General features: G+C 47.0%; 1 protein-coding gene across 4 annotated transcripts in view; it reads left to right on the top strand.

Moving 5' to 3' along the window:
- The window catches only part of ATM (ATM serine/threonine kinase), a 67,390-nt gene that overhangs the window by 12,829 nt on the left and 37,718 nt on the right, over window positions 1-16,843 (top strand). For all 4 annotated transcript variants that reach the window (XM_061569373.1, XM_061569382.1, XM_061569358.1 and 1 more), the window contains exons 9-27: window positions 731-1,005; window positions 1,751-1,925; window positions 2,844-3,025; window positions 3,441-3,722; window positions 4,063-4,161; window positions 4,459-4,711; window positions 4,983-5,108; window positions 5,448-5,579; window positions 5,923-6,012; window positions 6,539-6,695; window positions 8,046-8,263; window positions 9,068-9,150; window positions 10,262-10,417; window positions 10,812-10,887; window positions 11,300-11,430; window positions 13,136-13,256; window positions 13,455-13,640; window positions 14,453-14,613; window positions 15,551-15,812. In XM_061569373.1, coding sequence (XP_061425357.1) covers window positions 731-1,005; window positions 1,751-1,925; window positions 2,844-3,025; window positions 3,441-3,722; window positions 4,063-4,161; window positions 4,459-4,711; window positions 4,983-5,108; window positions 5,448-5,579; window positions 5,923-6,012; window positions 6,539-6,695; window positions 8,046-8,263; window positions 9,068-9,150; window positions 10,262-10,417; window positions 10,812-10,887; window positions 11,300-11,430; window positions 13,136-13,256; window positions 13,455-13,640; window positions 14,453-14,613; window positions 15,551-15,812 — 3,165 coding nt within the window. The remainder of the gene's footprint in view (window positions 1-730; window positions 1,006-1,750; window positions 1,926-2,843; window positions 3,026-3,440; window positions 3,723-4,062; window positions 4,162-4,458; window positions 4,712-4,982; window positions 5,109-5,447; window positions 5,580-5,922; window positions 6,013-6,538; window positions 6,696-8,045; window positions 8,264-9,067; window positions 9,151-10,261; window positions 10,418-10,811; window positions 10,888-11,299; window positions 11,431-13,135; window positions 13,257-13,454; window positions 13,641-14,452; window positions 14,614-15,550; window positions 15,813-16,843) is intronic.

Raw genomic sequence — 16,843 nt, 5'->3', positions numbered from 1 at the left:
GTGCAGCAGCCAACGCCGCAGCTTGTGTTGCCCACGAGGTGGCGCTATGCCCGGTCCTCTGACACAGACACGCGATCTTCCCATTATACTCGTTGACATTGACATGCCAATCTCTCCCATTAACGCAGCTTCTGTGCGTGCGTGCGGCGACGGGACTCCTTTCCATCTATGGTGGGAGTCACCCTTGGGTGACACCCACCTCAAACCCACATCGTGTTGCAGCAGCCCTTTCTTGTTCAGCAGTTCTACTGCTGTAACTTTCTACCTGATGACGATTGCTTGTGTTGCGATCGAAACGTCGTGATCTATTATTTATTTTTCTACCAACGTGACTTTACCGAAAGAACCAAAGAGTATGGATTCCTGCAGTCACCAAAACTTCAAATAAAGCCAGTTATGACTTAAACTGGTTGATAACGTCCTTCCAATGATTGCCAAGTTTGTACCTATCTTCTCGGTTGAAATTGTGTCTGTGTCTATATATATTGTTGATTATGATCAACAATACTTAGAACTGCTTTTTGTGTTTAGTTAGTTGTCCTTCTCCCCAATTTGCATGGTTGGCAACGTACGGTGCGAACAAAGTTCAACATACCACATAATACTTGGTCACTTCGAGTGGACAACTCTTACCCAACACCGAAAGGTTGCTCTTTCATGCATTGTACAGAGTGGTTTGCTGCATGTCATCCGGCGTGTATTTACAAATGGCATGTCTCTGGTCTGGCAGCTGTTCAACTCGGAGACAAACGTTCTGGAATTGATTGAAGCCGGTGGCGGTGACGGTGGCGGCAACGGTGTTCCTACCAGTGGTGACAGGGGCCACGCGACCAGCGGCGTCGCTTCTGGGGGCAGTAACGGCACTCTCTCGGGAGCGAGCCGTCGACGGGGAAGCTCGTGGGACACGCGTGACGTGGCAAGCAAGAGGCGCAGGGTGGACCTGGGCTGGGAGGTGCTGAGGGAAACTTTGCTCAAGTCACAGGTCGACGGGGAAGTCCTGCCCTGGTGGGAATTCTTTCATTTTTGTTTTACTTAAATAAGGAGATTGATGCTCTCGGCGTGCGATGGTTATCGTACTGGATGTAAATCCAGACGTTGCCTGTTAATTTTTCTGGTGCAGCAGTTGCAACAGTGGTGCATGTTTCTTAAATTCTCCACTGTCTTAATCAACACAGCAGAATAAATGTATACACCACAGTCGCTCATTAGGTCGTGTGTGATGGGATGACGTGTGGCTACCCTCACCTCTTCAAAGATGTCCGGTCAGTGTGGATGAGTAGGCCAATATACCCTTTTGGAGGGCTCCCTACAGTGTAGAATCTTCCACCAGCAGTGGAGTGAGAAAGTAATTGCCTTGGCTCGGTGTAACTGCTGTGGTAAAGCAGCCATGTGGTGGTGGGGTCGGTTGATCTCGCAGAGATGTCGCCATGTGTGTGTGTTAGAGATTGTCACCTGCATGGCAAACAGAGTTTTGTTTTACTCGAGTTCAATTACTGTCCAGGGTTAATTCATTAAATTGTGATTTCAAATTGCGAGTCCAAAGTGAGCTCATCCCCTGTGTTGTCATCGTCAACAGTGGAATCGATATCACCATGATTGCCATCATTATCATACTTCTGGGGTTATTACAATTAATACAGTCTGGTGTATGGGAATATGATAATTATACTGCTGGCTCAGGACTATCATTACAAAACATGATAACAAAGGAAACAAGTATAGAAGCTTTCTTTTCTGTCTGTGGCTGTAGGTTGGAGATCATGAGCCGTCTCTTGGACAGGCACCCCGACAGCCTGCCGAGGAGTGAGCTGGTTGCCACGGTAACCACTCTAAATCGGCTGCAGGCCTCCCGGCGTCGCCAAGGAGATGACCGGACACGGCTGTCCTTGCTGTGCCTGAACCAGTTTGCCAAAATACAGCCGGTGGTGAGTTCCCATTCGTGCCAGAGATTGTAAAAAAAGCATGTTACTCTGTGTGGTCTTCCAGGTTATCCTCGTATTGAGAAAGTTTACTCTCAAGCTTTCATCATACACACACCTGCTTCGATTCCTGCCTACTGCTATTGTAATTGTAGTCCCCTTAGCCACCAGGCCACCTTGGCCAGAGACGTTTGAACAAAGAAGCCAAACCGAATCGAAGGTATGCCAAACTTCTTTTGCACCGTACGTAGCCAACCCTGCGAATCGGAGGTGTGGATAAAGGACAAAAAAACTAAACACAAAAAGAAGTTATAAATAAATTCGTTTTAAATCTAGATTTAAAAGTGCATAGCTCCAGTGGCTTCCCAATGCCACCTAAACAGACTTTAATGGGCCAACTTTCAGTTTCATGTATTAGGTGTAGCCCTGTGAGCCATGCAGCTCTTGACTCGGGTGCAACCACAACAAACAAAAACATGAACAAAGAACATCTTAAAGTGACTACACGTAAGAGAAAAATCCAGGAAAAAACAGCAAAGCCTTACAGAAAAAAACACCGTAAATCAACGCTGTGTGCAAAAATCCCAGTGGGATGCAAGTCAAACAATAACAACCATAAGACAGTTTAGATTAAAGTTATCAGGCTAACTCTGTACTACAACAAACAAACATGGCTAAACCATACGTTTTGGAAATCACCAAAATAAAGCTATAAAAACAATGTAACAGTGATCATAGGAACTGTGATTCAAATTTAACAATAAGCGATATACATAACATGTACGACCAAACTTTGCAGCCATAGCTGTATCAGCAGGAGTATCAACATTTTTCAATGCACTTTTAAAGATCAGCACACTATAACATGCCTCCGACAGCTTCCAAATCGTTCCCGCGTGTCCATTTGTGCTTCCTCCTGCCCAGGATGTGGGTGTGGAGGAGCGCCGTTTGTGGTGCACGTCGTGGTCGCTTGCACTGCGCTCGCTCCCTTCGGCGCCTGCGTGTGAGACCCGCGCGCTCGCTCTGCTCTCGACGCTGCTGCAGCGCGGACTCGTGCTCCCCGAGCCGGACGCCTGGCGTGCCCTGCTCACCTGCCGGCCCTCACGGTATGGCGATAGAGTGTTGCCCTCTCGCATGTGAGTTTTTTCCGGGTTCCCCCGGAATGTGTATAAACAGCTTATTAATTGGCTGAAAACATCTTAAAATAAAAACACAATGCAGGACCCTCCTGAAAATGAGTCCAATGACTCGGTGTGGCTTTCCTGGTTAAGTAAGTAAATCGATAATACATTATCCAAACAACATGTGCAGGCATCGGGAGGTCCTCATCCTAAAGGGATGCAGATGTACATGAAGTTTTGTGAATCAATGTATTTCCAATTTTTGGCTCTCATTAGATCGACTACTGTGGGTTGATATGTGCGTGAGTGCAGCCACTGAACACCAGCCGCGATGACCCCCAAACTGTCGAATCGCCATCTCTGTCTCCGTATGTGCACGATCGCGTGCATTGTTTTCCAGCTCTGCGGTGGAGCTCCTGCTCCAGCTGGTGTCACGGCAGATGGTGCCGGCAGAGGGCGGCACGGCGGCGGTGGCGGCGCTGGCTGCCAGTTGGCAGCCGGGCTTGGTATCGGAGGGCAGCGAAAGCACCTCCCAGGAGAGTGCCGAAGAGGCGGCGTGGACGGAGGGCGACAGGCGGGACCCCACGCTCCGCCGCAGTCTCATGGCATGGCTGCTGGCGAGGCAGAGCTCTCCGAGCGAGGACGGCACCGAGAAGATCGAACCTCCAGCTACCTTGCAAGGGTGATGGCAGAAAGGAACCACGTGTCAACCTTGGTGCTGCTGCTGTTGTTGGCTTTATTGATGCTGTCCAGACGACGATACCTGTTCCCCTGTGGACCTGATTGGTCCTGATTTTGTTTAATGTCATTATCATGTGAAAGTGAGCACACTTCGTGTAACATCACGTGAGCGCATTTGTTTCAAGGGAGGGCCTGGGTCACGAAAATAACAAAAACAGCAGTGGTACAGAACAAATGTCAAAGGAATCTTGAGGAATTAAAAACATAAATACGTAACTTATTGCCATCTTGTAAAATAAATTATTGGTTTTGTTTGTGTTCTCTCCACCTTTTGTTCCCAGAGATTTTCCCCCTTTCCTGGTGTCCCGTGCGCTCGTTTGCCTGACTCTAAAGGATAACCGGGCTGCAGCTCGGACGATCTTCTCTGATACGGATTTCAGGCACGTGTTTAACATAATTCGCCACTCGACCAGCATACCGAATATTCCGATAGTAGCTCTGTTAATTTCTGCAGGGTGTTATTATGAACAAATGTTGATTCCAATAACAGTGACTTCACTCATGGTAGTGCTCAAGTGGCATCACTCTTTTGCCGTTTTGAATTCACAACAGTTGTGCTGCAGTGATGAGCATTGTCCATCTTCAAAAATGTGAGCTGTTGAGCTTGTGTGCCTGCATGCCTGACTCTAAGATTGTTGTAGCTCACAGTCCTCCCCATTTGAATCCTCACTTCTCAGCAACGAAGACAAAACCTACTACCCTCGTGACGAAGGCCTGGAACAAATGGAGGAGCTCTTCCTTCTGTCTACCTTCGAGGTCTCCGACCCCGAGCCTACACTGCCTGGCCACGCAAATGCCACGCACTTGAGCATGGCATCCATACACACTGGGGTCACGGCCGGATCAAAGGTCATGACCCCTGTGAGATTCATCCTCGAGGAAAAGGTGGTGGCATTCGCCGAAAGCCTCATTGGAGGCCAGGACGTCCAGGTGAGTCGCTGTCTGTTTCCTGTCTCTCTGATTCTCTAATTTTTTTTAATGTATCTGTCTTTCTCCCTCTGTTTCTCTTTGCATCTGTCTTGCTCTGCTTGGCTCTTGCGCGTTCCCTGTCATTCTGTGTGTGTACAAATCTCCATCTTTTACATTGATAACCACATTTTGAATATCACATAGTAAAGATTACGATTGGAAATGGCAGTGTCAAATGAGGGGCTCGTAGACACATGTGCGAGACGGGGTCACTGTGTTTATGCCTGTCCAGCCGGTGCCTCCAGAGTGTCTGGCTCGTGGTGCTGCCTTGCTCTGTGGATTGGTGGCTGGGTTCCGACTGGTGGGGGCGGACGCTGATGATGCTGGCAGAAAAAGTGTGCTACTTGAGAAAGCTAAGGTATGAGCATCCACCACCTTTGTCCTGGCCTATGATGATCATGTGAATAACAGCTGAACTATCTGATTACTTTACCAATGATCAACTCTGACTTAGTCATGAGCTCACATTCCATTTATGAGTTGACTTCGTCCACCATTTTTCCAAGATCAATAACAAATAGTACCACTTTGTAGGAAGTCAATATTGGTTGTTTTTGGAAATACTAGTCCTTGCCAGAGAATATGAAGTTCATAATATTGCCTTGTGGCTGTCAACTGAGACATGCAATCCAGATTGCTTGCCTGAGTGTGGGGTTTATTGTTTATTTGTATCCTTTGTCACCACTTATATCCACAGCTGCTGATGCGGTCGGTGGGTGAGTTCGTCAGCACCAATGTAAACAAGGCGACCGAGAGCCATGTGGCGTGCGCGATGAAGGCTCTCGTGGCGTCGTGCACTTCCGCTGTTGAAGCCCTGGACTCCACACAGGTTCGGGTGACTCGTGACTCCTTGGAAGAGCATTCTTCCACACTTGTCATGCCATCATAGACAATAGCGTTAGTCTCGTTGTCTCACCCAATGACAGGTGGATTGTTTAGCTTGACAATGTGAACCATCAGGATTTGGACTAATATTTTGAATTTTTATTTAACACTTTACTGAAGTGTTATAGAAGAACTGAAATCAGGAAGCCATTCAGACCAATTTTGTTGATGCCACCACTCCTTTCCATTGCTGGCTTTATCTGCTATACCTTGTAACTATTCCAAAGTGAACACCTGCATCTTACAACATTGGAGTCTTTTTAAGACCACGATAACACGCTTTTCAGGATCCTTTGGGGCAGTTGGCGTCTTCGCTCTTCCTGCTCACCATCCCTGCGTGTTTCATCACTGACCTGCTGGGGCTTGTCAAGCATATGGTAAGGGCAGCTTATGATTAAATATGCATGACATGATTACACACTGCCTCTGCAGATTATATGTTTATGACATTTTTAGGTAAATAGTTTACGTCAATTAACAAACAATGAGCTGGTGCTTATTCTGTTGCCTGCCATAATCCAGTGGCAGATTTTCAGTATCTCTGCTGTAAGGGCCGGTTTCTATTTTATATGACCAGTGTTGACTTCCCAATATGTGGTACTCATTTCGTAGACCCAAAGGGGTAGATGAGCTGAGCGTACTCCAACCAGGATTTTAATTTGCAATCTAACCACTGCTATACACCTAGAGTTTGGTTTAATTTCTGAAGTGAAATACCATTTAATCCCTGAACCAATGAACATTCTCAGTAATTGTATCTGCATATATATTTTTTTACCAACGTTTGATACTTTAGCTTTCCGAATCAAGTTTTCTGTAATTGTTACACTTAAAATGCATTGATTGCTCCACTGATATTTTAACTTCAAGATTCTAAATTAACTCTTCATTTGTTGACTCCAGGACAAGCAAGTTGGGTCAACCGACCTTTTTTCAGATGATATGGACACTAGCACCACAGCAACAACCTCTAATTCCAGTGACCTAGAAATGCTCGGTGACAACTTGGGTCGTGGTGGGGAGAGCTGTGAAGACGGTGCCGGAAGTCAAGTTGGAGCAGGTTAAACAAAAATGTGCAAACACCATTATTGTAAAACTGACATGAGTTTCCGATTTAATGGAGTCCCTGGATATCTCATCAATGCTACCAAACATCCTCTCGTTTGGACCATCCCATGTTCAGAAAGGCTGTGCTTGTGACTATTTACGTATTGATAAAATATGATATTTTGTCCCGGTTTAAAATGTTCGAGCCTCATGGGCCAAGCTAATTGAGTAGTGGGTGGTGTTGGCAGAGGAGTAGGCAAGGACCTAGGAGCCAATATAAAGCATGAGGCCACTCTGTGTAGGTGGGGCTAGTGATTGAATGGGTGTGGTTAATACAAAGTGGGTGGGACTAACTGAAGGAGGGGCTGCCAGCTGACCGCGTGTTCCTGGTTGAGCCTCCAAAAAGAGTGATAGCTTGAGAACTCTTCATGCTCATGTCGGGTGTCTGGGTTGATGAGGTCACGGATGATCTCTGAGCTAACAATCCTGAGATGCTGGTTTCGAATGTGGGATTCAGTCACATGTCATTAAACCACATTGTTGGTGATGGGAATGTTATAGTCTCTATATTTGTTGTCAATAACTCCTCGAAAAGTATGTCATGTTGTACATGTTTTTTTTCTTTTGATTCTGTCAAGGCCACCACTGAAAATGTGTGGGAGCATTATGATGTGGTCGAGTGCTCTTATTCTTAACCAGTCAGCACCTGCATTCCAGGAAATCCAGTCAGTATATATTTAATGCAGTTACATACTACCTTGTATGGAGAGTAAAGTTCATAAAATGGTTAAATTCCTCAACTTATAGTCAAAAGGTTTTGAGTTCAAATCCTGGTCATTATTCATTCACATCCTAGTTGGCATTACTGCTTTATGACGCGGTGTGCCCAGCTGTACAACGCGGTTTGCTTGGACCCGCACTGTGTGAGAAGGCCCTCATCCAGCAGTGGATTGACAAAGGGCTGTACATTTACACATGCCTTCATCATCAGCCTCGGTTAATACGTTGCTGGTTGAAGGCCTCCCTCCAAAAGCAATTGCCGTCTCTCGCGATCCTGCAATGTAATAATACAGCGAGCAGCTGCACTCAAGCTGATTTTATCGTTACAACATCCTGTATGGACTTTCTCTCGGATGCGATCCGTTCCTTGGCTGCCACTGTGATTGAACATTGGCCATCATCCCTTCTAGCGGTGTGCCCTGCAATACTCAACAGTTGAATGATGTCATCAGTCTGTGTACATTCTCTAATTAGCTAATAAATGCGTTCCTTTTGCCGTCTCTCATACACACACTCTTCTAAAATTCCTTAGCTGGCAATGCTCTGCTCTGATCTTGCCGCCTCTGCCCTTTGCCCCCCGCAGTGCCCCTGTGTGTGCTATCGGACGAGCAGCTGAGCCGTGCCGATCAGCTGGCTCTGGACACGACTGCCTTCCTGTGTGCGTGCGCGCGCGGCGCATCTGTGGCGGCCCGAGTCTCAGGCACCGCCCCCCAGTTCAACCCCAGCCAGCTGAGGTGTGGCCTCCTGACCCTGTGCAGCCCGGCGCAGTTGGACCTCAAGAGGGCTGTGCACGTTCGGATGGTGAATACAGCTCTGGCAACAAGGCCAGGCGGCTCGTGCGCCATATTGTAGCACCGAGACGGCACTGATCACAATATAAAATGCTTGGGTTTTTCTCGTATCTAAATACAACCACCTCTCAAAACAATGTAAAAATGCAATGTGACATTCTCTTTTCGTAGTTGGTAATATATGCAATATATGTAGATAATTTGTAGAGAAAAGGGAAGGTCTTGTGCCGTTAGGTAGGGCTGTGTACGGTTGTAGGGGGCTTCCCACTCTACCGTATAATCTGGCGAGTGGCGAGGGTCAGACGGGTGTCGTGAGAGTGTCTTGTCACCCCATCGAAATGACGGGCTGCCCGCTATTCTTGCTCATGGCAATGTGTTCAATGGCTAAATGCCACTGTCGAGGTCTGCTCGCCATGAGAGGGCTTCAGAAAAGAGTTCGTGTAGTTTTGCTACTCCACCATTGAAGGAGTGCAGATTATAAAATTGTACGTAGAATTATCGTGATTTGAGATGAAGAATGGGGTTATTTAAAGTGGCGCTGTAGTTTTAGTGCCAGGAGAACAGGCGGAAGTGTTCAGGAGAGGTTGTAGTAGCCTTAATCGTAACTGGGGGACGACGAAAACTTGGAGGGCGGAGAAGTGTTGAGGCATTGCATTGGGAAGACAAAGAGGGTCGGCCGGGGGGGAGCCGGGTGGGAGAAGGGGGCCTCCGCGAGTGAGTCTACAAGGGCGTGCCGACTCTGGGTGCAGTGCTCTAAACCCTGGTGACCATAACATGGCACAAATAACATTAATTCCATTTGTCATGTCCACAGTACCTCTGCCTGCTTGAGAAATTTCCAAGTACAGGAGGAGACTCCTTCGGCATGGACTACAGCTCCTTGCTTACCTCGCTCAGGTGTTGAACTCGGTGTTGCTTGATTGTGGAATGTTAAAGTAGGGAATGCAAAGCCTATTCATAATATAGGTTTTTGGGTCGGATCGTGTTGTTTATAAATGTGTCGTAACCCTCCACCAACCAACACGGCCAAACACATTTTTTACTGTTTGGCCGTGTCAGGTGGTGGAGTGTTACGACACATTTATAAACAACGCGATCTGACCCAAAAACCTATTTTATGAATAATATTGGTCGCGAAAGCCTACGTGCAAAGCCTAGTTCACATTCCTTAGGAATGGTGCTCTAACTCCTCTGTTAGGATGTGGACTTGGCAATTGTAGACCTTCATAAATGAGTTTCTGCAGTCAAGGTTAAAAAAAATAGTTTTCTTTGTTCCATTGTTTGTTTGAAACAGTATTTAGTCTTTTTAACCTTGACTGCAGATTTATTCCATTGTCATGTGTAATTTACACCATTGGCCCGTAACCAATATAAGGGCATTTTTACCTTTTATTATCACTTCTTATTACTTTATGTGTATACCCTTGTGAATGACTCTAAATCTTTCATGTATGGTGGGTAGACAATCATGGTATTCATACCTACTGCCCTTGTCATGTAAGATCTTAAATGGATACTTGCACTATCACAAGTCAATCCGTTTCAGCATTACAGTTTGATTTACTCACCGATTCTGTTTTGCTTGCTGTGTGGTATGTGTCAACTCTGTAATGCGATGATGGACCCATCTGAACATACATGGCTGAGAAGTATGTTTTAGACAGTTTAAAGCATCCATTCATTTAATAAGTTATTTTATTGAAACCAAGTGAGATATGATTGAGACTAAAAATCTCATTCAACAGGGGGGGCCTGGGTTACAGAGTGATACAGAAGTAACAGCAAAATGACATACATTTTGTTGACGTAGTGAAGAATTTATATTAATAACTGAATGTTCGATTTTTTTAATTCAAACCGATTCTTACGCTCATGACAAATATTATGAGCATATGCCAGATGCTCATCTGGGTAGGAACTGATTTTTATCGGTGGATGCATGAATCGTTACATACGAAGCCCTGCTGACGTCGCCTTGTGCTGTTCGATGTGCGTATGCTCTGCACAGGACCGTTTGCTCGCACTACCGCAGCGATCAGGAAGTGTGTGCCGCACTGCTGTGCCGGCTGCCCCCGCTCATTCGTGCTCTGGGTTGCACCTCGGGGTCAGACAGAGACCTCACAGATGCCCGTCAGAAACTTCGGGCTGCGCTCTCCGGCTTTTGGTAGATGTTAACTTCCCACCCCTGACACCTCATACCCCACTGTCTCCCTGCAATGAAACCAGCACCAGTGAGCCAGTCCTATGCAGCATACCGCTCGGCGCACCTGCGCTGGAGACTCAAATATGAACACACAAAATGATAATCATGCCCTTTATTCAGGAGAGCCTCACCGAGTGTCAAGACTTTTTCAAGATGTTTGGCCAATTCCACTGCTCGATGTGTTGCTTGTGGAGGGAATTCCAGGGGCAGTTAAATGATTTGCAGGAGCGATTTGAGTGTGGCATTAGAGTAAGTTGGGAGAACGCAAATGTCGTGTCAGATGAAGTTTCGGGATTGAGTGCGGACCATAAATTCCACTCATTTGATGCATTTTGTTGTTTCTGTTGCTTCCCAGGTTACTCCGCGGCAAGGGGCAGTGCACGGCTGCAGTGCGAGCCGCCTTGCTTACATGCATGGCCACGATGCTTGAGGTATCGTCCCGGTGGTGAATGAATTAATGAATAAGAAAACAAATGAGGAATTGAATGAAGTGACCCAGTGACAGTAGGCGCAATGGAGCCCCACAACACTCCTCGTATCATTCTTACCTAAATAATAAAATAATGCATTATTGTCATTGTCAATCAGCAGACTATGTACAAAGATAGCCTTGATATAGATAGCCTTGCACTCACAGAAGGCTGTGAATATTGTAGGTACCTATGATTTGATGATGCTTTATCATTGGTGGCCAAGAGTGTCCGTGCATCATCTACGCAGCATGCGAGTTGCTGTCCTCACGTTTCCATCTACCCGTGGACATCTGTAAAAAAGAGCTTCATAGCTCATCCGGATTCCTCCAGTATAGATATTCTGATTCTGATATCCGTACTTCGCGTGCAGGTGGACGCACGGTGCAGGTGGGCCATCCTGGAGGTTGAGAGCACCGCCCTGCCCGTCCGAGAGGCCTTCCCAGAGTTCCTGGGCGACAGGCAGCACCGTGTGCGCATGCTGGCGGCCCAGGCACTCCACAGGTGCACCTGCCACTCCAACCCGCTACCGTCACCTGTGTGTTGGTTGTGTTGAAGGCTGAATGCGCAGAAGGCATCGGTGTATATTAGGGACACACCCAATTTGTCATTTAGCCAAATTTTTATTTGAAGCAGGTTAGTATATTTTTTTGTGGATTTCTTCCAATAATTAGGTAAGTCTCTGTTTTCGTTTTTCCTCTGTCCCATTTAAACATTTTCTCCCTGTCTCTCTGTCTTTCTCTTTGTCTATCTGTATGCCTCTGTATCTATCACTGTATATCTGTGTTTGTCTCCCTCTGTCAATCGTTTGTTGCGGTTTCTCGTCCTATTTTGTCTCCATTTGTGTCTCTCTACCTCTGAATCTGTTTTTCCACCTACCCTATCTCTCCTTGCCTCTGCGTCTTTGTCTAAATCTGCCATTATTAAATTCCTTTATATTAAGTTCGCTTGCTTGCGTGCTTGCGTGCTTGCTTGCTTGCTTACGACCGTGCAAATCTTTCGGTCGTTTTTTAACCCACTTCCCGTGATCCAATCGAGCTGACATTTTGCACACAGACTCGTTGTGCGAGACAATTAATGTTCGTGAAAATTTTTTTCCAAAATTTTACACTGTTTAGGGAAAACAAATTAAATATTTAATTACCAATTGCTTAATACTGGCAGACAATCATCTGACCCATAGGTGGCAGCCATCTCAAGCCAGGGGACGAGAGGACTCTAGCCGCCACACATATAAAGGATTTATAGTGAAAAACTTTGTTTTTACGGGTTATACTTATTTTTCTCTCTATTTGTCTGTCTTGACTCGACTTTTTTCTCTTCTCTAGTTCTGCCTCTATCTCCATATTCACTTGGCTACAAATGTATACATTCAAAAAAATCACAAACATCCTTTTGCGCAAACGATAACTAGGCTCTTCCGTCCTGAGATAAAAACCCCAAAACAGGCAATCTCCCAAGCATGCTCCAACATGCCGCCAGTCTCAACTTAATAAAATATTTAATTAAAACTCGCACAACATGTGGAACTGTTTCGGCGAGAGAACTTTCTAATTGAATCAGCGTTTATACGCCGGTTAATGATTTATTAATGTCGTTATGTGTTGACTGCAATGTGGTGTTCATTGCATGCAATGTGCAGGTATGTGTTACTTACTTGACACTATCAGACTACCATATCCTCAGTTGCACACAGTCAAGACCAGATGCGCAGGAAGTCGTGATTTCTAGACGCACACACGTGAACACACCAGCGGTGTGCTCAAATGGGCATAGCGCTTGAGAGCAATCCAGAGCACTTATCTATTTCTCGACCTTTAACCCCAGAGCGCTTAGTTACAAGAGCTCACGTTCTGTGGAGCTGCCTTGCTGAACATTAAGTGGGCTTGTCAAGATGGCGGACATCCATTACCAATTCAGAGGGTGTCCACGTTAGTTCATTTCTCCATTTTAAAACTCACCCTCCTAACACCATTCAAAAAGAGGTAACTTCCACCTCATAGCGCCACGGCAGAGCGCTTTGCCTATTGAACATACCGTAGATTACACTGTGTACAGAAATACACACGGACACATTGACACTCCAGATACACTACTCACAGCAGTAACGCACAGCATGTGTGCATTGTAACACGGAGAGCAGTGATTTGTAAGTAGCTCAGGCCCACACAGTTTGCGGCAGCACCGAATGTTTTCCTGTGTGTGCCAGTCTGTTTCTACAGCGGGCGGGTGACGGCCTCTCAGCTGAGTGGCAGCCGCTGCCGCCAGCTGTGCAGCAGGACTCGTTTGAGCGAGTACGGGAGAAGGTGTTTACGTGCCTACGCACCGCGGTGAGTGAGCCACTGGTGTCATGACCGTCCATTCGGGCACCACAACAGCCATCTGGAACGCTGTTCCTTCCAATATTAGGAATCCACTTTTAAATCTAGATTCAAAACTTCAGACGTTCAACATGCATACAACATTCTGTCTGCTCCGTAGCTGAGCAATGCCCCAACCATCACTCCTATTACTCTCTCTCTTGGCAGGTGAAGGAGCAGGGCACGGACCAACCCGAGGACAAGTGTGTGGATTCTGAACCCAATGGCGCGTCGGTGCTACTGGCAGCGCTGGGCACAGTGGCTCGCTGCAGCTCGCTGTGTGAGAAGCAGGCGCTGTATGCAATGGTGCAGGCACAGCTGAGACACGGCGTAGCCATCACTGTCATCGCGAAGGTGGGACCGTGTGTGTGAGTACATGTGTGTGTGTGGGGTGTAGTGTAGCAGTTACTCTGTGACCTGAATTCTGTTCCCGCTCACGGTCAACACCAGTGACGATTATCTGGTCTGGGCCTAGGCCTCCCCTAGGTAGACTCACCCCGAAATGAGTACCTGGTGAGACAATGGCGTCCGGGCGTGGTGGTGGCCACCTACCCCCTCGTTTGCCGTGCTGGCCTCTATAATTGCTCGCTCACAGCACTTGCCCCAACAGTCTGTTAAGGCTTTACTGGGGATTTTTGTGGGCTGTGATGGCCCATACATGAAGGTGCAAACATGTGTGAACACTCGTCCGTGTGTGTGGGAAGCAGGAGTGCGGTGGTTAGTGCACTGCCTTAAATTAGTCCCTCCAGCGTGGAAACTTCAGCATTGGGGAGACAGCTGGGAATGTTGCTGGCCATACCACCCCATTGTGGACAATTCCAGCCTTCATAGGTGCTCGTGAATAGCACTTGCCCCAAAAGTCTCTTTGCCGTTTTGAGCGCAGTTGTGACTGCTTCTAAGGAGTGTAGATTTGTGTATGAGTGTCTATGCGCTTGCTTGAATCTGTGCTTCCAACCACTGCACTCAATCCAGATTATATTCTTTTTACTACCAGTTCTACATGGCATTGTGTCCAGAAAAAGTTCTCCAAGATGACACTACTGAACCACTTATTTGACAATTGAATAGATCTCTTTCTCCCAAAGCTTTACATTTTTATTAAATCATCAAATGTCCATCGACTGAAATGTTATTTTGCCACTGCTGCTTTTGTTGTTGCTGTGCAGGCAGTGCGGGTGGTGTCTTTGGCCTTAAATCAAGCCAGTCCGACTCGCTACCTGGAGTCTCATCTGGGCTACCTGCTTCACCACTGGCTCTCGGATAGAAAGACGCTGGAGAACTTTCCCTTCCAGCTCCTGGAATGCGACACGGTGGAGGAGTTTTACAGGTGAGCTCGCTCCCCCAGTTCACCCACTCACTCGCCATCTCGCACACCCTTCCCCCTCAACATTACATAGACACTTTCCAAACCACTCTCAGTTGTACTCAAGTATGTTGGCTAAATACTACATCAGAGGCCTGTCTCATTACCAAAAGATCATATCAGGGACAACTGACATTATTGTCTATTATCAGACTCTGATCTGTCAGTGTTTTGTCTAAAGAACTCATCAGATACCAGTTTGCCAGTCTGTTGTCTAACGACCATATGTGTTAGACAATAGACAGTAGTACAATAGGTATTTCATAAAATATCCATGACGAGTTTGGCAGCGTGCCAGCCCACTAGTAACTTGCCAACCCGAGTTTGATTTCCGACTGGTTAATGTTAGTTGCAAGTAGTATCTGAACCAGACGTGCTCCCCACTTCACGAACCCGCACTGGTGAAGTCATGTCAAACAACTCCTAATACTGACATGGCATCGGGAGGCCCACATCCCGAGGTAAATTGACAAAGGGCTAAAATATTTTTTCATTCATTATAAAATTGACACAGACTGCAAGTAGTAAGAGTAAAATACAGAGGTGGGTGAATCCATTGGGGTCATTGTTACATCGCATGGCCAAATCGCTTGGATCTTGCCCGATCCCATTAGATGTCAGAAGCTGAGCAGGCTACTATTTTGGATAGTGCTTGGATGGGTGACCACCATGTTTCGCAGGCTGTTATCGACTGCGGGGGAAGCAGCAGAAGGCAGTGCGGCAAAATACATAGTTGTACTGTACATCTATGCTCAGCTTGTCTGATCAGTAGGGCAAAGCATGGTCAAATAACCCTCTCGACACCCATGGCATGGGTGGCTCCTGACAAAATGGCTGCACATGAACGATCATGAGAAAACGCTATCAACGCAGCTGCTCCTCCGTCCTTTCTGTGTCGCAGGCGGCACTGGCTGGAGGTGGTACCACGCCTGGCCATGCGACAGGACTTTAATGGCGTGCGTGCGGCAAGCGCAGCGATGGGCGTGGATTGGCGCGACGCCCTTGTCCGCGCCTTCCCGCGCCTTTTCACCCGCGTGCTGCCCCTTTTCGTGGAGGAGGGGGAGGAGGGCAAAGGGCATCCGGCGACGGCCGCGCGGCACGAGAGGACCGAGGCCGTGCTCGTCTACGAATTCTTGTGCCGCGACGACTGCCTCGGCAAGAAGGCAAGTGCCACTCTTGGACAGACGTGCACGTCTTGTCAGACATACTCTTTGGTTCTTTCGGTAAAGTCAGGAAGGTAGAAAAATAATAGATCACGACGATTTTATCGCATCAGGTGGGACAACCGCAGCAAGAAATAACTGCTGAAGTAGGCGAGAGATCTGCCGTGGCACGAGGTTATATAGGCCTCGGCAGTAGGGGGGGAGAGAGAGGGGGGGGTAGGAGGCGGGGCAGAAAGTGGACCCCGCCGCAGCACCCGGGTGCACTGGAGTAAAGTGGGCCACCGCGGCAGCACGGGAGAGGTCGGCTGCAGGGGGAGAGAGAAGGGGGGGGGAGGAGGCAGGGCAGATTGGGGAGAGATGCACAGAGAGAGAGAAAGACACACAGAGAGTCGGAAATAACAGCTGACATAGACAGGTAGGATGGAAACATCACAGTCAGTTAAGACTTTAGCTGGTTAATAACGTCCTTCCAATGATTGCTCATTTAGTACCCATCTTCTCGGTTGAAGTTGTGTCTGTGTCTATATATCTGGATGACTTCATGAACAAATCTCTGATAATAGCCGGTGGGTTTGCAGAGTACCTTCGTCTTGGAAAAGTCAGACACTAGACTGATATAACGATGTCTGGTGGGGTCTTTAGACAAAAGGCTGACAGATTGCATTTCAGATGTGGTTTCTAGCTAATAGACAGATCACTCAGTCACTGAAGGGGTGTCTTGGACAACTGACAGACAAGTCCCTGATGACATTTTAGACAATGTTTGACTTATTGACAGACTGAGTGGTTTGACAGGATATTTAAACTATAGACGGTCTGGTAATTGATGGGGCTTCTCGGCAATGACTTGACAAATTTGTCTGGAGTGTTAAGACAGTAGACAGACTATGGCTGGTTTCTGATGGATATTATTGACAGATTGGTGGCTTATAACTTCTTTCAAATGGAGCAGGCTTTAATGTATTCCTTTAACCACAGCCTGATCAACTGACCCTAATTTAGTCTTAAGATAATATGTCACAAACCAGTCT

Source organism: Lethenteron reissneri, chromosome 6 (assembly GCF_015708825.2).
Source record: "Lethenteron reissneri isolate LAM-NWPU_2019-01 chromosome 6, ASM1570882v1, whole genome shotgun sequence".
NCBI classification, from domain to species: Eukaryota; Metazoa; Chordata; class Hyperoartia; order Petromyzontiformes; family Petromyzontidae; genus Lethenteron; species Lethenteron reissneri.
Note: the sequence above shows the minus strand (reverse complement) of the source record. Positions and strands in the feature narration are given on the sequence as shown.